At 41.4% G+C, this 23,295-nt stretch overlaps 1 protein-coding gene across 1 annotated transcript in view; it reads left to right on the top strand.

Moving 5' to 3' along the window:
• LOC135217247 (malectin-A-like) overlaps window positions 1-23,295 on the top strand; it is a 161,886-nt gene that overhangs the window by 123,898 nt on the left and 14,693 nt on the right. The window contains exon 5 of the mRNA XM_064252976.1: window positions 8,540-8,597. Coding sequence (XP_064109046.1) covers window positions 8,540-8,597 — 58 coding nt within the window. The remainder of the gene's footprint in view (window positions 1-8,539; window positions 8,598-23,295) is intronic.

The raw sequence follows: 23,295 nt of genomic DNA, 5'->3' as shown, positions 1-23,295 counted from the left end.
GATAGCCGATGAAGAGCAAGAGCCGGGATGCTGGGCGGAATAAAAATAATAGCCCTAAATACCAAACTAAGAGATATGGTAGGGAGGGCTAAACTAACTAAAACTCGATGTAAAAACAATGAAACTAATATAGTAAGCCCATAAGTATAAGAAGTCCAGTATGGAGGACCGGGAATTCTTACGAGGCAGCATGGCGCCGCCACGAGACAACCGGGGAACCGTATATGACCTATTGAAGAGGAAAATACTGGTACCCGGAAGATAAAAATGTGGTAAAATATTACTTATGAGTTACTTAACTTAGCCGTGGCAATAGCAGAGCGTTCCATGGTAGATTATAGAGATAAATCCTGAAATAGCACAGCACAAGGAAAATTTGCGTCCTTGACGCTAGCGCTAAAAATTAAGGATGTCCGCTAGGGGCGCTGCTGTCCGTGGCGTCCTCTAGTAGTAGTAGTAGCGGCTGCATCGCCCGTTGGTATCAGCTCTCTCTTGGGGGGATTCTGATTGGAAGTTCTAATTGGTGATTGTCTCGTGGTAGTGTTCCACACTCGCCCCTATTATCATACCGACACTTTCTTTTTAAGAGTGAGCGAGTCAGTTTTACTGACATTTTCTTAATTTTGTTTTTCTCTGGTAATTTTAGATTAATTTTACCTAGAAAGAATGATATTAAGGATCCTTTCATAGGCCGACACGAGCTGAGCCCAGAAAATACATAAGTCTAATAGATATGTTCTAGACTTTCTGCTGAGCAGGTGCAGGTGCCGCACAGGCGGCCAGTCACTTTCGTTCAGTAAGGAACTCTTGTGATATCTTTTATTAGATGAGTATCATAAATTTTTTTTTTGGAAAATTAATGTGTGCATGTGCAATTTGGTTTAGAGTTATGGTTGTTGTGAAGAGTTTGGGGATAACTCGGTAGCAATTTTTAATACTAACATGGTGGTTAGGATCAGGTGGTCAGGATTGGTTGTGTGCTCCTTCATAAGGCGTGTTGTCATATAAGTGGATCAGCACCCATTGACAAAGTCCTTTCAGGCTCTGCCGAGTAAGTGGATAAGACCCCTTCGGCAGACCCACAAGAACTCTTGGCCATAGATCACATATCTCGCTTAAAGTTTCTTGAGGTGGATGCAGACTCCTGGGCTACAGCCACAAAGTCTACCACCTATCAGGTAGGAACCAAGGTTTTATTTATACCTACAACATATGTTGTTTACCTGTCTATTCCAGAAGTAGCTGTCTCTTACCCTCCACCGAAGGGTGCCAATCAGCTATGTATATATCTGACGGTAAGTTGATTGTATGAAAATGATATTGTTATGATACAATAAAGTTTCATACATACTTACCTGGCAGATATATACGATTAGGGCCTACCCAGCCTCCCCGCAAGGAGACAGGTGGAAGAGAAAAAATATGATAGAAAACGGGAATGGTTCCTAGTCCTGCCACCCAGGGCAGGCCGGTAGATCACCTGACCTACCTGTAGCGAGTGGCGCGAAATTTGAATTTCTGTCGGGGACGACGGAGTCTTAGCTATGTATATATCTGCCAGGTAAGTATGTATGAAACTTTATTGTATCATAACAATATCATTTTTACTTTATAGTATTTTTTAGGCTGTCAACCTCACATTTTGCCCTTGCCTGGTCCTTGTTGAGAATCATTGTTTGCATAGTAATGTTTACTTAGGCCATTCCCTTCCCATTTGCTTCCATCACAGTAACAGTTACCTTTGGTCTGTTTTTTCCTCAGCCTATTATGTTTTTTTTATAGCATTTTATATTCTTTTTATTTTTAACATTTCATTCCCATTGTCACTATGACTCAAAATAGTTTTCTATGTTTTTCAGTTTATTTACTTTTAATATTCTTGTATTTCAATATTGAGGTTTTGCTGATCATATTTTTTTAGTGTCTTACATAGTAATGGTTAATGCAGCTCTTCTATATCATCCTTGAAGAAGAATCCCCATTTGCAGTGCCCTTTTTTTAGGGGTTGAGTATACTTTTCTGTCCTCATATGTGCAGTTTCCAAGGATTGACTGGTGAGTTGTTACTTAATATCCACAGAGGTCAAGTTGCAGGACTTTTCATGCCACCTCCTGCTGTAACTAGATATTTTCACTCTCGTAGTAGACCATCATTGGTTTATACTTGACTGTCTACTCTTTAGATGAGTTCTTGTCTTTTGGTATCTCCCTTACTTGAGGGCCTCCCAAGTCCAGTTCTCTTGTCTGCTGTTCCTAGTTCCTCGCTGGACGAATGGTTTTTGCGCTCGGCTGCCAATCCAGTGGTCCAAAGTTCGAATCCCGGCTCAGCCAATGTGGAATCAGAGGAATTTATATTTGGTGATAGAAATTCATTTTTGTACATGCAACTTCCCCGGCAGGCGCCCTTCTTCGGACAGAAAAGCATCTACTATGTGGAGGACTGCGCGGCCGGGTGGGGAACTTCGGGTCCTACCTGGCGTAAGCCCAGTCATTGAGGAGGGATCCTGCCCCATCCTCGATTTCTTCGGGAATCGAGAGAACCACCAACCGATGATCGTCGGACGAATTCGGTGGGAGTTTCGCCGAGTGCTTTAGATTCTTCGGAATTTCTAGCACTCGCAGTGTTCGAGTTTTTTTACATTTCTTAACACTTAAGCGAAACCATGGTCCAAAGTGAGCTAGACGAGAATCCCTGATAATTATTACAATATTCGGGAACCTCGCCAAATGCTCGAATTCTTGGAATAGGTTCTGTCATGTAAGTGGGTTGGCCCCCATTGACAAGATCCAAAAGGTTCTGTCATGTAAGTGGGTAAGCCCCCATTGACAAGACCTAAAAAGGTTCTTTCATGTAAGTGGGTAAGCCCCCATTGACAAGATCCAAAAAGGCTTTGTCATGTAAGTGGGCTAGTCCCCATTGACAAAGATCCTAATAAGGTTCTGTCGCGTAAGCGGGTAAGCCCCCATTGACAAGATCCAGAAGAGCTCTCAGTCATAGGTTGCTACCTCGCTGAGGCTCTTGAGGCAAAGCAGACTCATAGACAGTGTCCATGAAGTCTTCTGCCCAATAAGATAAGAAGCTTGAACTGTCGTCTTCGGTACTCTGTTCACAATTGAAGCTTTCCTTCGTGAAAGACTTCTCCTTCATTCTCTTGACTAGAGAATGAAGGCGGTTGATCTCCAATCCTTACTCTCATTCCTCGTAGGGAAAAGAATGAAGGATGGAGGTAATTGTACAGAAACCTAGAAAAATACTACGTATTTTACCTTCACGACATGATTTTGTTAAGCAGTTGAACTATCCGGGGTGTAGGCGCATACCGTAGTTAGCTCTACGGATGGCGACCGAGACAACTAGTATCCTAATTGAACTGCTAATCGGGGCTCCCTGCAACCTCCCACGAGTTACCAGTTTCGATTTTAGATACTTATGATATTGTCACGACAACACCAACTCAGCTTTTGTATTTACCGAAATCCGTTTCGCTTAAATATAATTGCTCGAGCGTATTTTTATGCTCGAAGGTTCTAGCCGAACACATTCCTTCATGGAATGGATTACATGGCAACTCAGGATGACGAGTCGGCGAGATCTAACGGTGTATGAGTCTGCTGTCACTGCGATAACAGCTCAGTACCAGCTGGCTCTCCGAGATGCACGGTCGGTTGCTTCTCTCTCCCCTGCAGTGATTGGCTGCCGAACCGTATCTCTGCCCTACAATCACGGACTTAGGTCTCTGATTAACGGGGATTCTCGCATACATGAATGACCATATACTGCAGTGATGCTCGGTTTCATCGCCTTCGACATTGCGAGAAATTTTCAACAGAGATATCTCTTGGACTTTTTCATTTTTCTGTTTACCGCTATGTAGCAGAAGTCTGTACTAGTCTACCGCTGGATCGCACTGCGATAATGCGGAATGTTTTTCCTTCAGACATCGGAGTTTGTCTTCAAAAATATCTTGCATTCATAGGTGTGCAATTGTTCATTGTTCACCCCGAATTAACGATGTATTGGAAGACATCGCCTATTCCCAGGCCTGACAGCTCTGCTTCCAAATGTTCAACCCATGAGAAGCAGTTCTGCAGGCAGTACTTCCCGAGGTTTTTCATTACTGATAAACGCCCCGCTTTCATAGCAATTACGACTTCTCACCGGACAGCAATGAAATAGAGGTTAGCGTTTTCAGTCATCGGTAAGCACGGGTTCAGAATCTTTAGAATCTTTCTTTCGATTTGGCTGTGAAGAAGTACGTTGCATTCTCTGTCCTCCTTCGTCTTCTACGGCACATAGTGTTGTTTCTCCTTAGCTGAGATTCAACTACTATGAGAATGTCTTGCCATCAGGAACCTCGGTCTCTAGAAGGCAATTGACTTTCATCTGTTGGGCACATGCCTTAACAGAATCATCACCTCGCCGTCCGGCATCGGTGACAAATAAATATACGTTTTTTATGGTCTCTCGGCATAACCCTTCAAAGGCGAAGATCACGTGACTTGCTCGGATTCTTGGACAACTTACCTCGATACCGAACGCAGTCAGTCAGCAGCTGTCAGAGCGCCCGGGTCAGTTACAAACTACCGTGTAGACTTAGTTCAAGTGTACCAAGAACTTCGCTGCAGACACCTTCCCGAGCCTGGAAGGGGTAAAAAGGAGCTGAGTTGGTGGTTTTCCCCACTCAGAATGAACAAGGGCTTTCTCTTCTAAAGCCGGAACCGCACTTAGTGTCGTTCTCAGAAACCTCAGAGTCGGGATGGGGAGCAACACTAGGGGCGAAAGAAGTTTCGGGCACCTGGAAGGGGGACCAGGTGAACTGGCACATCAACAAGGAGTTGAATACAGTCTTCCTGGCCCTGAGGAGTTTCGAACCAGAAGTCAGAGGCTCGGTGGTCCAGGTCAACTCGGACAACACCACGGCTGTGGCATATATAAGGAAACAGGGAGGGACTCATTACGTCTCCCTGTATGAAACAGCAAGAGACCGGTTGCTGTGGGCAGAGGAGAGAGAAATTACACTTCTCACCAGATTTGTTCAGGGAGAGAAGAACGTAAGGGCGGACCTGCTGAGCAGGAGAGATCAAGTCCTCCTCACAGAATGGACTCTCCATCAAGACGTTTGCCAGATTTTGTGGAGCCTTTGGGGGCAGACCACACATAGACCTTTTTTGCAACGAATTAGAACAAGAGACTGGACAACTTTTGCTCCTCCATTTCGGATCCAAGAGCAGTAACGGTAGACGCACTCCTTCTAGACTGGACAGGGATAGACGGCTACGAGTTTCCCCTATTCAAGATTTTGGGGGAAGTATTGTGAAAGTTCGTCCCCTCAACAGGAACGAAACTAACTCTGGTCGCTCCCTTTTGGCCCGCTCAGGAATGGTTCACAGAGTTACTGGAATGGACGGTGGACTTCCCCAGATCTCATCCACTCAGGAGAGATCTGCTCAGACAACCCCACTTCGACAGGTTTCACTAAAACCTCCCCGCTCTCTGCCTGACTACCTTCAGACTATCGAGAGATTTGTCAGAGCGAGAGGCTTTTCGCGCAAGGTTGCTAGCTCGATCGCCAGAGCCCGCTGGTCATCAACCTTGCGAGTCTACCAGTCGAAGTGGGAAGTGTTTCGGAGATGGTGCAGGACGAAGAAATTATCCTCATCCAATACCCATGACCATAATTGCTGACTTCCTTCTCTTTTTAAGAGAAGAATGCAGCTTAGCTGTCTCTATGATTAAAGCTTATTGTAGCATGCTATCCGCGGTGTTCAGGAACAGGGACCTGAATATCGCAGAGGATAAGATCTGCTTGATCTTATCAGATCTTTTGAGACGACTAAGAATTAGTACTCTAGACCGCCTAGTTGGAACTTAGATGGGGTTCTCAAGTTCGAACCCCCTCAACAGGCGTCCTTCAGGGACCTGACTAGAAAGTCTCTGTTTCTTTTAGCGCTGGCTACTGCTAGAAGAGTTAGCGAGCTTCAGGCTCTGGATGCTAGAGTAGGGTTTAAAGGAGAGTCGGCAATCTGCTCTTTTAAACTGTGGTTCTTAGCGAAGAACGAGAATCCCTCCTAACCCTGGCCTTGAAGTTTTGAGGTCAAAGGGCTCTCACCCTTAGTGGGAAGAGAGATAGAGAGATCCTTGTGCCCTGTCAGGACCCTTAAATTCTACCTGGAAAGAAGGAAAAAGAAGATCAAGGGCAACCTAAGGAGTCTCTGGTGTTCGGTCAGAGATCCCAGAAGACCCATTTCTAAGAACGCTCTGGTGTTCTTTATGAGGAGCGTCATAACAGAGGCGCATGCGACGTGCGATGATGAACAGTTTAAACTCCTTAGAGTTAAAGCACATGAAGTAAGGGCCATTGCGACATCTCTGGCGTTTCAGAAGAATATGTCGCTGAACAATATTGTAGCCTCTACATACTGGAGATGCAACTCAGTGTTTGCTTCTCTCAACTTGAGAGATGTGAGAGTGACTTACGATAAGTCCTTCTCGTTGGGGCCCTACGTATCTGCAGTTTCAGTGCTGGGACAGGGAGCTGAGACTAATCCTTGTTAGTTTAGTTTAATTTTATTTTTAATATGGTGTTGTGTTTTTATATTTGTTTGAAAGAGGGTTAAGTGGTAACTCCTTTCAATTGTTAGCTCTAACACGGGTTAGAGTTGGTCAGGTGGTCGGGATTGGTTTTGTGCTCCTTGATATTGCCAGAGGCAAAAGTTTTGTCATGTAAGTGGGTTAGCCCCCATGGACAAAGATCCTAACAAGGTTCTGTCATGTAAGTGGGTAAGCCCCCATTGACAAGATCCAGAAGAGCTCTCAGTCATAGGTCACTACCTCGCTGAAGCTCTTGAGGCAAAGCAGACTCATAGACAGTATCCATGAAGTCTTCTGCCCAATCAGGTAGGAACCAAGGTCTTTGACCTACAACATGTGTTGTTTCCTGTTTCTATTTTTATTATTTAGCTGTCTCTTACCCTCCACCAAGGGTGCCAATCAGCTGAGTATATATCTGCTGGGGAAGTTGCATGTACAAAAATGATATTGTTATGATACAATAAAGTTTTGTACATACTTACCCGGCAGATATATACGATTAATGGCCCGCCCAGCCTCCCCTCAGGAGACAGGTGGAAGAGAAAATCTGATTAGGAAACGGGAATGGTTCCTAGTCCCGCCACCCAGCGGCAGGAGGGTAGATCACCTGACCTACCTGTAGCGTGTGCCGCGAAATTTGAAATTCTGTTGGGGACGTCGGAGACTATAGCTAAGTATATATCTGGCGGGTAAGTATGTACAAAACTTTATTGTATCATAACAATATCATTTCTTGATATAGTGTGGTTCGGATCCCACAATAAGCTGTAGGTCCCGTTGCTAGGTGACCAATTGGTTCCTAGCCATGTAGAAATATCTAATCCTTCGGGCCAGCCCTAGGAGAGCTGTTAATCAGCTCAGTGGTCTGGTAAAACTAAGATATACTTAACTTCTTTCTTTCTTTCCTTTGACTTCATCAGCCCAATCCTCCTCATGCTGACCTTCATATCCCTTTGGTTTATCAGTAGTGACTTTTTTTCACATTAATATAGCTCTGCTTCATGGCCTCATAGTTCTTGATCACCTTCTCACTTAAAAAATTGAGGGAAGTCTCTTTTCCAGCTTCTTGCCAATGGTGGCTGCAGATGAAGTTAATCATCCCCTGCCCAGGTCAGGGGCTCATAGAGGTTCTCCACTACTGCTGCCATTTTTTTATGTGGGTTCTCAAATGCTCTCATGGCTGATTGCTTTTGATTCCTACCCTTTCTATTATACACAGACAATTTCTTGATAGGGAGTGACACCCATGCTGCAGAAGAACACCATCAAAGAGATTTCATAGACTGACGGTGGTTCTTCAGTTTGCTCTTCAACAAATTTCTTCGCTTGTCCCCTTCTGCAATGAGACCATGGAGTCTATGTGGAGGTTAGTTATTTTCTTTTATAGAGAGTACATCCTCTCTTTTGTTTGCCTACTTTTGAAGGAGTACTTTTGCTTCATCAGATGGGGCCATGTGTTCTAATTCCAGCCCTTTGCTGTGGTCTGAGTAATGCCCCTCAGGTCTTCACCAAGATTCTCACCCGGTAGACTTGTAGATGCAATCTAGGCCAAGGCTTGTCCAGAAGACTTGATGAACACACCTTGCAGGTGATAACACCTGTGTTTGCCTTACATATTCTACTGTTGAAACAACTGAAGGTTCTTTGCAGAGTGCCTTCAGGGCCAGCTGCATTGCTCTCTTCCCCTTACTTTTAATCTGTTCATTTTGATTTTTCCCACCTGGTTGTCCAACCTCTTTAGCTTCATGCTGTGATTTCCATTTTTTTGTAAATATAGATTCTTTACAGGAAACCTATGAGTTAAGACATCCTACTCAGTGGTTGTATTAAAATACTTTTTTGTAAAAATAATTTGTTCTTAAAATATGTATTGGTCCTTCATTTGTACAGTTGGATATATCTACCATGAATGACAGATTATTACTTATGGTTCTGTCTTTTATTTCAGGGATATAAGGACAACCCTAAAGTTAATGCTGTGTTTGTTATCAAGGGAAGATTGGATGGTAAGTAAGATTGAAGTCTCTTTAGAATTGTGTGCTTTTGAGAAATGTGCCATACAGTAATAGATATTCTCCAGTTTACCAAAGTAACTACTAGACAGTTTTTTAATAAAACAAAACTAATTAGTTCTGTACAAACCTGTTACTGCTTGCTTAGTCACTGGTGCATCCTCACAGAGTTCCCAGGTGCTCCAATCCTAGTAGCCAAAAAAGCAGATTGGCTGCTCCCTGTTGGTGGTACCATTTTAAGCCAAATACCTTACAGTGTTCCCCACGTATTCGCAGGGGATGCTTACCAGACCCCCCCCCACCCCTCCCACCAGATAGCTAGAATCCACAAATACGTAAAGGAAATCCTCATAAAAAAGGCTTAAAACTGCCTATTTCGTTAGTTAAAACTCAAGAAAACCCAACTAAAAGTTTATACTTGGTTTTTTTATAGTTTTATCACAAAAAGTGCATTTTATACTGAAATTTATAAAAAATAACCCAGGAATTTGTGGATATTTATCATAGAAAAATACCACGAATAGGCTAATTTTCTGGGAATAATGGGTATATATGTTCCAGAGGGAAATCCGCGAATATTTTAGCCAAGGAATGCGGAGTGTGCAAATATGGGGGTTCACTGTACTGTGGTATGTTTATAAAAAGCAAAACCATAAAGTTGAAATTAAAGTTACAAGTTGAAAGTCACCAAAAAGGATTCTTCATAATGGATAAGCCTTTGGACATTCAAAACATGAGTGTGGACCCCTCTACATGATATACGTTTTTATGAAAAAAAAAAAAAAAATTTTTCTTAATAGAAATTTATTTTTTAAATAAACCTTAATTCTCCATTATATAGTTTTTACTTCTACACCAGAAGAAAAAATGAAAACACTTGGTTTTCTAAGAATATCCGTCTTCTATCCATCTACTTCTCCCAACCCCCAACAGGGGACCGATAGGTGTGACAAACACTCGTAGCCGGCCATTCTACTTTGTTGCTAGTTTTGGTAGGAGGTTAACAGATTATTTATATACATGTACGTACTACTCAGTTTTTGGTTTGTTTGTTCTTGGTTCTTTTGATTTTAGAATATACGTTTGGTAAGAACCAGTAAGGTAAGAGCTTCCGTAATAGACATTGTTCCAGTTTTATTGACCCTCATGCTATGTTGTCGCTGAGGGAAAGGTTATATAATTTGATAACTACATGAATCATAGCTGAATGAAATGCAGTAATTCATCGGGAATGGAGAGAGCTTGTTAGGTTGCAGAAACAGCTGTAGAGGATAATACTTGTAAGACTTGAGTTTGTTTCCCCATGTAGTAACTGGTTAGGTCCTCTAGAGTTGCCTTCTCTTTGAGCTATTACTCTGAATGAGCTTCCCATCAGTTCAGGGCATTAGATTAGTAGGCTGGAGTGATTTTTTTTTCTTCACTTGGCATAAGTTTTGTCCTCCCAAGAGTCTTGGTAAGTTCAGGTTGTTTCCCTTGCCTTGTCCTTGGCACATCCAGTCTTACTCCCTCGTGGCTTGGGGTGAAGAGAACTAGGACTTATCAGAAAGTGGTGCGGATATGTGCCTGTTGTCTCCTTCCTCTCTTAGGTGTGGCATCTTCCACTCTAGTTCTGATTTTAGTAGCACCAATAATATCAGAATTCGTTCTCCAATAGTAGACTCTTTTGGGAAGTATTTAAGCCAGTTTAGGTTTGTCAAGGAAAGTTACCCTTTGTTTTGATCAGTTTCACTTCAATCCCCCGTAGCTAAGGATCTTTTGTGGTTTAAGGCTCTTATAAGTATCAGTTAGGTTTTAGTAAGAAGCCTGGACTGTCTTTGGCTTTCCTGTGTACTAGTGTGATTTTTTTTCAGCCAAGGCAATGGTGCTCCTCACAGTTTTGATGCACCAGTAGCTTGCATCTAGCATGAATTTGAGCATTTTGCCTCAGTGCCGTGTTTCTATGTGCCTTTTGCCTGCTCACCTACGGCTTTTGTGCCCCTAGCTTGTACGCCTATAGTTTATGCGCCTATTACATTGTGCCTATCATATGTGCGCCTATCATGTGGTCATCTATGGATTGTCTGCCTTTCCTCGTGCACATCTATTGAATAAGCGCCTATGGCTTAATGTGCCCATGGCCTGTCTGTCTATCACATGTGCACCTGTGGCTTGTGCACCTATTGCATGGTTGCATATCGCTTTTGAGCATTTACCTTGTATGCCTATGGCTTGCACTTGTCTTGCCTAAGCACCTTTCATTTGTGCACTTATCGTTTGCGCTCATACGTCTGTGCGCCTATAGCCTTCGCACCTGCCTCCTGCTAGACTATTACATGCCTATAAAGAGTCCTGGCAGTTTGCTAGCATTTTGGCTTCCATTTCAATAGGCAGCTAGTTGCCTTTATCAGTCTCAACATGTTGTTTCAGGGATTTCGACTTCTTTTCCAGTTGTGGGAGTTGCTATTGGTAAACAGTTGGTTGCAAGATTTTCCTGATCAGAATTTAGAACAATGGTTTAGCCCTCAGGTTTCCAACCAAATCAGTTTTCCTTTTGAGCCGGGCAAGTGGTTTTGTTGGCTGGGATTATCAGAAGTTAGTTCAGTGTAGTCAACTGTTGTTCTCCACCATCAAGCATTGCAATCTTTGCCCTGGTCTGTCTGGCGTATTCTTAGTACCTAAGACTTATTATCCTGCCTTTCCTTTGGCAGGAGGGCAATTGCTTGTTCTTCTCTTGATTGATGAAGCAGGTGTGGTATAGAACCAATGTATAAGTTGTTACCGTTTCTTTTTTATTATCCTTGCTTACTACAAGGGGAGGTTAACTTATGATTTGAAATAGAGCCTTCATTTTAGCTGTATTTCATTAGGTTTGGCTTGTGTATGTTCAAGGCTTTCATGCAGTTCTTGGAAAGGGAGCCTCTGCTAAGATTTTTTTGATGTGGACTCAGGGTCTATCCTCAAGTTTGCAAAAAGTTCAACTACTAAAGTTTTCAGAGCAAGGGTTAGTTTCTCCCTTCTGGAGTTGGGCCTGAGTTATTTCCTGAGCATGCACTTCTATATGCAACTACTTTTAAGTTCTTAGTTTCCTAGTTACTCTAAATGCTGTCAGTTCCAGCTATTATTTTTTTTATCTTTGTCTTTTTATGATTTAGGTGATGCTCTTCTAGGCAGTGCTGACAACATGGATCCAAAGAAGTCTTTAGGTTGGGTGTAATTAAGATGCCTGGCACACCATGACAGGTTATGGAATCTTGAATGGTTTAGTTTTTGCCTCCAGAGGTGTTCGAGTCTTCAGTAGAAGCTTTTGAAACAATTAAATCTGCCCTTGGCACCCCTATGACGTGTGGAACAGTAAGAAATTTCCAAGTGTTGTAGAATGCCTTATTTGCATTAAAGATACTAATCTCCTGTTTCGGACCTAGGTTGAGAGCAAAAATATCCATTTTGAGGCATTTCCCCCTGTCTCATGGTTGGTAAATATAGACTGGACATTACTTGATGGTAATGAGTGTGACACTTTTGAGGGCAATTAGAGTGTACTCAAGCAGATGCTATTAACACTCTAACGCCGATTGGACATATTAAACGTCGATAAAAATGGTCTGTCGGGTGCCGATCGGACGTATGGTACGTCGATATAAAAAAGTTTTTTTAAAAATGTGCGGAAAAATAGTATAGGCCTACTAGGCAAAAACTTTTGAATCACACGCCTTGGGGGATGCTGGGAGCTCACTGATCAAGGCGTTGTTTTGTTTACAATCGTTACCCAGGCGCGCAAGCGCTAATTTCTTTCTTATTACACTAAAAACCATCAGCGACACATCTCAGAAATTATTTCATAACTTTGACATAATTTTTGCACCATTTTATATTAGCCGTTACATGGAGTATTATATATGAAAATGTGCGCAATTTCATGTAGAATGCAACAAAAACAACTCATGGTTGTAGCTTTTATCAGTTTTGAAATATTTTCTTATAAATAACGATGTGCCAAAATTTCAACCTCCAGTCAACTTTGACTCTACCGAAATGGTCGAAAAACACATTTGTAAGCTAAAACTCTTATATTCTAGTAATATTCAATCATTTACCTTTATTTTGCAGCAAATTGGAAGTCTCTAGCACAATGTTTAAATTTATGGTGATTTTATGAAAAAAAATTTTCTTATGTCCGCGCGGTAACTCTTCCAAAAAATTCATATATTTTTTTGTCCGATTGTCGTAATGTTTGCACCATTTTAAATAAGCCGTTACATAAAGTTTTCTATATGGAAAAGTGCACAATTTCATGTAGAATACAACTAAAAACAACCCATTGTTATAGCTTTTATTAGTTTTGAAATATTTTCATATAAAAAATGATAAGTGCCAAAATATCAACCTTCGGTCAACTTTAACTTGACTGAAATGGTCAAAAAACGTAATTGTAAGCTAAAACTTTTACATTCTAGTAATATTCAATCATTTACCTTTATTTTGCAACAAATTGGAAGTCTCTAGCACAATATTTCTATTTATGGTGAATTTATGAAAAAAAACATTTTCCTTACGTCCGCGTGGTAACTTCTGAAAAAAATCAAAATTTTTTTCGTCCGATCGTCGTAATGCTTGCACCATTTTAAATTAGCTGTTACATAAAGTTTTATATATGAAAATGTGTGCAATTTTATGTAGAATACAATATAAAACAACCCATGGTTTTAGCTTTTATCAGTTTTGAAATATTTTCATATAAATAACGATGTGCCAAAATTTCAACTTTCGGTCAAATTTGACTCTACCGAAATGGTCAAAAAACGCAATTGTAAGCTAAAACTATTACATTCTAGTAATATTCAATCATTTACCTTTATTTTGCAACAAATTGGAAGTCTTTAGCACAATATTTCGATTTATGGCAAATTTATGAAATAAAATTTTTCCTTACGTCCGCGCGGTAACTCTTCCGAAAAAATCATAAATTTTTTCGTCCGATTGTCGTAATGTTTGCACCATTTTAAATTAGCCGTTACATAAAGTTTTATATATGGAAATGTGTGTAATTTCATGGAGAATACAACAAAATACAACCCATGGTTGTAGCTTTTATCAGTTTTGAAATATTTTCATATAAATAACGATAAATAGAAAAAATTCGTCCTTTGGTCAACTTTAACTCTGCCAAAATGGTCAAAAACTGCAATTGTAAGCTACAACACTTAGATTCTAGTAATATTCAATCAATTAGCTTCATTTTGCAACAAACGGGAAGTCTCTAGCACAATATTTTGATTTATGGTGAATTTTTGAAAACCGGTTTTTTTTACGTCCGCGCGTTACGAATTCATGCATCATTTTGTGATAATATTTTCTCTGTGTTGCCTTGATTGTTTTACAATGTGTTATATACCAAAATAATCACAATTTAGTGTACAATACAACAACAAAAATTAACTCGGTAGCTTTAACTGTTTTGCTCACAGTGCGATTTGTATACAATTAGATTTGAAATTTTTTTGCGCTGTCATATATCCCAATATTTATATATGATAATGATATTTTTTTTCATTTCTGATGGTTGCATACTAAACTAAAGGCATTGACAAATAAAGGAGCCAAAAATGAACTCTTAATCTTGAAAACTAAGTGTGCTATGATTTAAAAAAAAAAAAAAACATTTTTTCCGCTTTGGCGCTCACTCGCGAACGCCGCCGGCATACGAGAGATGATTTTTGAAATACCGCTTTGGCGTTTAAGGGTTAATAATTTTATGTTTAAGGAGGAATGAACACTACTCTGTCTAAATGCTCTGCCCTTTTTTGGTTTTTTTCATTATTTGGTCAAATTAACAAATGTAACCTCATCTTGAGTTATTACCTTACTGGAGGTAATTATTCAATGAAAATTTTAGTGGATGTACTCAGCTGGTGAGATAAGTACATAATAGCAATGGAAGGTGATGGATTATCACAATTATTTACTTATATGTATGATTATTATTATTATTAATATGTACCTGTATTTCTAATGCACATTTAGCATACATGTTGTGTTAGGAATACGTAAATGCAATTATTCATGTTTATCGGAGCATAGGGAATATTATGTAGCATTTATATCATTTTGTGGTGCGCTATTCATTTGTCTGTATCTGGTATCACTGCAATTAGTCTACGCCATAGCCCGCCACTGTTCAAAGCTCCTCCAGTGTATAACTTTTATAATTATCATTTTCACGTATTATATGGCTTAAGGATTTACGCAAGTGTTTCAGTGAAGCCCTATATTTAACTATCTATTGAAAGATAACAAAGATGGCGCAGTGAGTGACTTGCCATAAGTGAATTTCGATCAGTTATTAACTTCTCCAACCAACTTGGTCAAAGCAAGCAAGAACCAAGTGTTCGTGTTCATCGTAACCAAGTTACCAAGCAGCAGTGGAACTTGAGCTTCGTTTGGATTGTTACGTTACTGTACGTACATATTGGCAGTGAGCTTGTGTGGTTTATAGTGACTCAAATATGTTGGGGCTTTTTAAACAGGAATCAATATATTGCTGGGGCTTTATTACAGTGACTCATATATCGTGAATGGCTACCTAAATTAGGACTAGTGTGCGTTGGCCGTCTGCAGAGGCCGGAACAGAGCGTCACACCCCTACTCGCCAGCGTTTGAGGGGCGACTACTTGCGTTCACCGTGTGTGCAACGGCGCAAGAGACCACAGCAGTTACAGTGTTGCCAGCTCCGATCTTGCTCCGTTACCTAGAGCTATTGTAGTCGGTGATTGGCTATCGTTTGTGACGTCATTGTGACGTTACTACTGAAGGCGCTAAGCGATATTCTATCTTTTTTCGATTGAATTTTCTATTTATGCCGCCAATACACTGAAGGCGCTGAGCGATATTTTCTCTTATTTCGTTTGAATTGTCTATTTATGCCGCCAAAACACGATAAAGGGAAGAGACCGAAGACTTTGGAGGTTTCTTCCCCATCTTCCTCAACCACCGCCGACATGACGTCATCTCCAACACATTCAAGATCTACGTCTCCCTCATCAACCCCTTCGGCCATGGATTTTATCAGCAAGATGTTTGAATACATGGATAGAAAAGATGAAGAGAGAAGAAAACAAGATGAAGAAAGAAGAAAAGAAGACAATGTCAGGCATCAGGAAGAATTTAAAGCATTAATTGAAGCTATGACTGGCCCCAGGCACCCCGTACCTCAAGCAACTGATGGCATAGGGCCCCCTACCCCAGTACCTACATCTGCAAGCGTTCTCCAAGGGCCTAATTTAGCTGTGCAAGCACCTAAGGTTACAGTAAATTTGCCTCCACCATTAACTCACGATGTCACCTATAGACAATACACAGAATGGAAGCAGAGATGGAATGATTATGCTGTTATGGTAGATTTGGATAATTTACCACAACCTAAGCAATTAATACAGCTAAGGGCATGCCTAAGTGTTGAGATGAGACGCTTGTTAGAACACAATTTGGGTATTCTGCCAGACTCACCTATGCTTTTAGATGTGTTTTAACTCCAAATTGAAACTTATATAAAGGGTCAGCAGAATGAGGCACTTCGCCGTTTAGCTTTTACGCAATGTAAGTGCAAGCAGAAGGCGAGTCATTAACGGATTTTTTCGTTCGTTTACAAACAGCTCTCAGAGGAGGTTGATTTGTGTAAAGGCGTTAACTGCGTGGAGTCGCAAATGAAACACGCCATTTTGGTTGGCATAAGGAATGAAGAACTCACCAAGAAGCTCATCAGCATGCCAACTACAGCAACACTTGAGGAAGTAAAGCTAACTTGCAGGGCTTTTGAAGCTGCAAAGAAGACAACGACTGAGCTAAAGGCTCCACAGACTTCAGTACGTGCGTGTCAAACTACAAGAAGCAAAAGAAGGTTGCCGCTAAGCAGCCGCAACCTAAGAAAAGTACTCGCAGGAGAAAAACCCTTCTTTCAGTAGCAGATGCAAGAATTGTGGTCAACAGCATCATAGCGACACATGTAAGGCAGCATCTCACAAATGCAGGAACTGTGCTAAAAACTGGCCATTTCCCATACACTGCTGCATGTCCCGCATTGGCTAAGGAGTGCCGAGTTTGCTATAAATTTGGCCACTATGAGTTTGCTGTGCACAGAAAAAGTCAAAGGGAACTAGGGAGTCGAAGGATTTAAAGGAAAATAAATTGAACACGGTCAAGACATCTTCTCCAGCTATACGTTCAGTCGCTTTACGCCCTCAAGGTTGCCCCTCCACCGCCAATCAATTTACATGTTGCATATGGCGGTAAATCAGGGAAGATCAACGTTATCCCTGATACCGGTGCAGATACCACTGTGTTTGGAGTGCAGCATCTACAAGCACTGGGCATCGGTATCGAGGAATTGCGGCCCCTCCCCCTGAATTGCAGTTCTCCAACGCTGATGGATCACCCATGAAGGTAAAGTATTGGGATCAATGGAGGCCATGATGACATATGGTAATATATCATACAAGGGGTATATTGACGTCCTTAGTTTTCTCCCAACACCCCTACTGTGTTATGATGCCCTCCGACACCTAAGGATCATTCCCTGGGACTTCCCGCGTCAATGCAAGAGAGGAAACTGAGCAGGACTTCAGTAGGAACCAGTCAGGTGCCAGCCAGCCAAGTTATAGCATCTGAAACTACATCGTTTCTCCACCCCCTGCTACAATGTCACCGGAAGAAGCCAGGCAATACTTTCTTAAGGAATATAGCGATGTGCTAATGACAAAGGAGCAGTTTCATCAAGGAGCACAACTTAAGCCAATGACTGGGCCGCCCATGCGTATTCACCTTAAAGAGGATGCCAAGCCCTTTGCAATCTACACTCCACGGACAAATACCACTAGCCTTTCAAGAGGACGTCAAGACTGAGTTAGAGGCAATGGTAGCACAAGGTATCATTGAACCTGTTGGGATCAGCCGTCCCCATGGTGTCGCCCCTTAGTGCGGTTGGTGCCCAAACCTACAGGTGGTGGGTTCTGTTGGTCACCACAGATTTAAGCAATGTTATTCAAACTTCACAGGTGCAAAGGCCAGCCCATCCTTCTCCATCACCGTTTAGTGCAATTAGGAGCCTCAATCCTACTTCCAGGTATTTCTCCACTATGGATGCATTGTGTGGGTACTGGCAGATCCCACTAGCAGAGGAAGACCAAGCCCTTACAACATTCATCACGCCCTAATGGTCGGTATCGCTATCGTCGTTCTCCTATGGGATTCAGTGCCTCAGGAGATGCCTACTGGCAGGAGAGGTGATGTTGCCCTTCAAGGCATCCAAAATTGTGTTAAGGTGGTGGATGACATTCTTGTATATGATAGGGATTATTATTCTCACTTATGCAGAGTTAACAAAGTTTTGTCACGTTGTAGGACTCATGGTATTACTTAAATGCAGAAAAAGTTTATCATTGCTAGCCCTGCTGTATCATTTTGTGGATACACATTATCTGAAGATGGAATTGCAGCTGATAAGGAGAAGGTTCGAGCTATATCAGAGTTCCCGAAGCCAGCAAATCTGACAGATTTAAGGTCATTCATTGGCCTTACTAACCAGGTGACAGATTTTTCACCCAATCTTCGCAGCTGCAGCAGATCCACTTCGACCACTAATGAGCACCCCAAGAGATCCTTTACGTGGACGGCAGATCACGATGACGCCTTTGCCAGTGTTAAAAGGCTCTCTCAGCCACCTGTGCTAGCTCATTTTGACCCCCGACGTGCCCCACTATACTGCAAACGGATGCTTCTCGTTTATATGGTTTAGGATATGCCCTTCTGCAAGACCACGGGGAAAGCCATTTTCCGCTTTGGTCCAGTGTGGTTCACGATTTTGGCTGATGCAGAAACTAGATGGGCCACCATTGAGTTGGAATGTTTTAGCTTCAGTTTGGGCTATGACTAAATGTCGTCATTTCTTACTTGGATTACCCCATTTTCACATTGGTGACTGACCATAGACCCCTGGTACCCATCTTGAATACATATACTTTGGATGCAGTGGAAAACACACGTCTACAACGTCTAAAAGAGAAAGTTTCACCATATATCTTCATGCAGTGTGGCGTAAGGGCAAGGAACATTGCATCCCTGATGCCCTCTCACGTCCCCTGTGAGCCTCCCAACGTCTGAGGATGATATGCTAAATAGTGAAACCCATCTTTCCCTAAGGAGTGTAATAGCCAAGACCGTCAACGCAATTTCAGAGGTGAAGGACATCACCTAAAACACAAGAGCGTTACCTTGGAAGAAATTCGCACCGCAGCACGTGAGGACCCCTCATACACAAGACTCCTCCAGAACGTGCCAATGGATTCCCCAGTCATCGCTACGACCTCCACAATGACATACTACCCTATTGGAAAATAAGGGAGGGGAATTATACACCGATGATGACCTTGTATTGTACGGAGCCCGAATAGTGGTTTCCCTCAGCTATGCGACGCAATATTTTAACACGCCTTCATGACAGCCATCGTGGTGTGGAGGCAACTAAGCGTCGGGCTAAACAGACTGTATATTGGCCAGGTATTAATTCAGATATAGCAAATACGGTCCACGCCGTGAGCCATGTCAGATAATGCAGCCAAGTCAACAGCAGGAGCCGTGTTATGCAACGAGGAACCCCTCTCGTCCTTTCGAATCTGTATCGGCTGATTTCTTCAGTGTTGCTGGGAAATCTTTCCTCGTGTATGTAGACAGGGCTATCTGGATGGCCAGTAGTGGTAAAATTTGGGACTAATACTACAGCAGAAGCAACGACACGACACTTCAGCCACATCTTCCGAGACTTAGGTGTTCCTGTAAGGCTGATGACAGATGGTGGACCTCAGTTCACCAGCTCTGAATTCAAAAATTTTCTGGGCAGATGGGGTGTTTTCAACATGTGATGTCCACACCCCACTATCCCCAAAGCAATGGCCATGCTGAAGCAGCTGTAAAGAAGGTCAAATATTTTATCCTAAAGGTAGCACCTTCTGGGAATATCGACACCGAAGACTTTGACAGAGGATTGTTGGAGATACGGAATACTCCTAACTATGCTGGCCGTTCTCCAGCACAGATATTATATGGCCAAGCCCTCCCGATCATGTGTCCCAGCCCATGCATCATCATTCAAGCAGGAATGGCAAGCGAAAGCAGAAGAATACGACCGTCGTGTAGCATCATGTTCTCAAGCAGCTAAAATACGGTATGACAGCCATGCACACCCTTTGGCACCACTTAAGCTTGATGATAATGTCCGGATTCAAGACCCTATCTCTAAGCGATGGGATAAGACAGGCGTTATAATGGGCATCGGCAAGTCGCGAGACTACTATGTGAAGTTACCCTCAGGAAGAATATTATGGCGTAACCGCCGTTTCTTACGCCCTGTACATCTCCCTAATTCACAATTGCGGGATGAGATGCAACAGTCTCCAAAGAAGAAGGATGTAGCCCCTGCTTACAAAGTCAACAACCGCAAAGTGACACTCACCTAGAGTATCGACGTTCACCTAGACTCCATACCAGTTCATAAAGCTCTTTGAACGCAAAGGGGAGGGGGAGGTGATGGATTATCACAGTTATTTACTTATATGTATGATTATTATTATTATTAATATGTACCTGTATTTCTATGCACAATTTAGCATACATGTTGTGTTAGGAATACGTAAATGCAATTATTCATGTTTATCGGAGGGCATAGGGAAAAAAAATATTATGTAGCATTTATATCATTTTGTGGTGCGCTATTCCATTTGTCTGTATCTGGTATCATGCAATTAGTCTACGCCATAGCCCGCCACTGTTCAAAGCTCCTCCAGTGTATAAACTTTTATAATTATCATTTTCACGTATTATATGGCTTAAGGATTTACGCAAGTGTTTCAGTGAAGCCCTATATTAACTATCTATTGAAAGATAACAAAGAGAACGGGACTCAAACATCCAGAGGTTGACTATTGACAGTGGGCTGTGGGCATCCCATGTTATGGACCTGTTTTGAAACTAAGGTGGAGTCATCTTTTTGGCATTTATTTGTTCATCAGTTCAAGGTTTTCTAGCTTGGGCAGGGACACCAAGGTGTTTCCTGGGTAGGTCCAGACTGTAATGCCTTTCCTATTCTTGCTAGGTTCCAGGAAGCTATCAGTATAGTATACATATTAGGGCAACTTTGTAAGGCTGGGTTTCCAGTTTCTTTCAGTGATGGACGCAACCAACCGAGAGATGAAAGGTTTCATTGCAATCCCACAAGCTACAGATGACTGCATGGTATAGTCCGTGGTTCTGTTGACCTCAAGCAGGATCTTGCAGTAATGCCATAATCAGTGATGGGAAAGAACTTACTAATCGATTCCGCCAACACCAGTGGTCAGAGTGTAAGTCATGGTCCCACATTAAGGGTTTTTTCCAATACCAGTACCTCGATAAACAGCATGGTTAGTTTTTCATTATTTCTTAGGCATGAGGAAATTTCTTGTAGCAGCCTTTGGCTATAGGCTTGTCTGAGGACAAAGACATTTATGTGTTTTTCAAGGTGTTAAGGTGGAGTTTCCCAAGCCTCTGCTATGTACTTTACCATGGAATCTGTATGTGGTTCTTAGTTCATTACTTTGTTGCCCTTTTAGCTGTTTAGAACTTGCTCCTGTAAAGAAGTTTCTATGGAAACTTAAACAGTAGCCTTAGACAGAGTTAAAGAGTATGAAAGCCCCAATCTTAGTCAGATTAGATAGGCTTTGCTAAAGACGAGGCAGTTATTTTTGCCTTATTTTGGGCTAAGTACAGTTTTGGGCTAGGCCCTTACTTACAACATTATCTTCACCCAGCCTAGAGTCACTAGGGCTTGAGGAAGTTGACCCTTTGGGGTTCAGTACGTACTGACTTTAAAAATTGTTGGAATTGTACTAAAAAGATTAAACCTGATGTAAAGGTTCTGCTTCGAGTGATTCAGAAGTCAGTGCTTCTGAAGAGTAGGCATGTAGTGTCCTTTTCATTATGTCTTTGGTTAGGGACTTTGATGCTAATTTCTATCTTTAACCCGAGAACTGCTACAAGCCTCTTGAGCGGCTGTGTGGGGAACTGCTATAAGCCTCTTCATAGTGCCATTTTCTGTTTTCTCACAAATTGCCTCATAACATTACTTAACTTGCATAATTTTTTCATAATAAAACTATTTGTCTGGTAAAAGTTTTAATGTTTTGAACTTTATTTTACTCATATTATATTTTTATATAATAAAAAAGTTCCCCATAGATCAAATTTAACTTTTACGCAAAGGAAAATAGTTAAATGTAGTTCTTTCCAGCCAAAACTTGTTTTATAATAATATATTAAAAACATGCAAAAAAAAAAAAACATATATGATAGCATATGTACACACACACAGATTTAAATATCAAAGTATTTTATTTGTTACAACTTAAATAATTTAAATATCAAAGTATTTTATTTGTTACAACTATTATATGATATATTTGCAAAAGACTAGGAGATTGCATCATTTTTACTCACTTTGTTCCTTCAAATATGATAGGTAATTTTTATTATTGAACTTGTAAGTAATAAAGATAGAATATTGAACTTGTAATAAAGATAGAATATTCTTTCTAAATATCATATATATTTTAACATACTTTGCAATAATAGCAACAGTAATAATAGTTACCATATGAATAGATTAATAAAAAAATACTTACGAAGCAAATAAACTATTTGTAAACAGTAGATGCTGCTATAGCAACTAGAAAGAGCATTCATTTTTTGAGTACAGAAAAAAATTTTATACTCTAGGATTTGAAAATATAAAGTAATTTTCATTATCATTACACTCTCAGATATACAGACCAATAAGTTGTAATGGTTACTTGTCAAAAATAGGATAAAACATCATAACGTAACAATATACGCTACCCTCTACTGGGCCTAACAAAGCTCTTGATACCCAGCTCCCTCCCCACTCATGAAGGACAACTGACAGACCAATTACCCGTGGTACTACTGCACCACTTCTTATTCATTGGTCAAAATGCCATGTCACGCAATAAAAGTAACTTTGATGGTTTATAATAAAATAACAAAGAGAAAGAGGGAAAAAATATTTTTCTGGGCTCAGCCCGTGTTGCTACGTGAAATGTCCCTTTAGCACACATTTCTAAGGTAAATTAATGCTAACATATTAGAGAAAAAGCTAAAATGGAAATGCCAGAATATTCTGGCTCGCTCACCTTATATATAAAGGTGTTGGTATGGTTTCTGGGCCGAGTGAAACCACTACCACGGGTCTCTTGCCATTTAGATTCATCCTTCTTCGAAATCCCTCTACCAGAGAGGGGTCGATCCAAGGCCCACTCCCAGCTACAACTACTACTAGCGCCTCTGACGGTACCACTAGCGCCTCTAACGTCATCCTTTTCGTTAGCACCTCTCAAACCACACATGTTTTTTCTTGCTCTGTGTTTTGTGCTCGTTTTTGGATTATCTTGCATCATGGAACGTCAAGCTATTGCTGCATCCAAGTTAAGTACTGCTAGAAGTGTTTCATGTCATTTTAGGCGGGCAAGGGCCCGTTTAACCTTTTTATTTCGGTTATGAAAGACGGCGTCCCGGACGGCTTTGTTACCGAGCCACCCTGCGCGGCTCGCTCCCACGTGTTTCATTGTTTCGTGCTACTTTCGGTCTCCTGTACCGATTGTGCTCGAATGTTTTA

The sequence above is a fragment of the Macrobrachium nipponense genome, chromosome 7, assembly GCF_015104395.2.
Source record: "Macrobrachium nipponense isolate FS-2020 chromosome 7, ASM1510439v2, whole genome shotgun sequence".
Lineage (NCBI taxonomy): Eukaryota > Metazoa > Arthropoda > Malacostraca > Decapoda > Palaemonidae > Macrobrachium > Macrobrachium nipponense.
The sequence above is the reverse complement of the archived record's forward strand: the minus strand, read 5'-3'. Positions and strand labels throughout refer to the sequence as shown.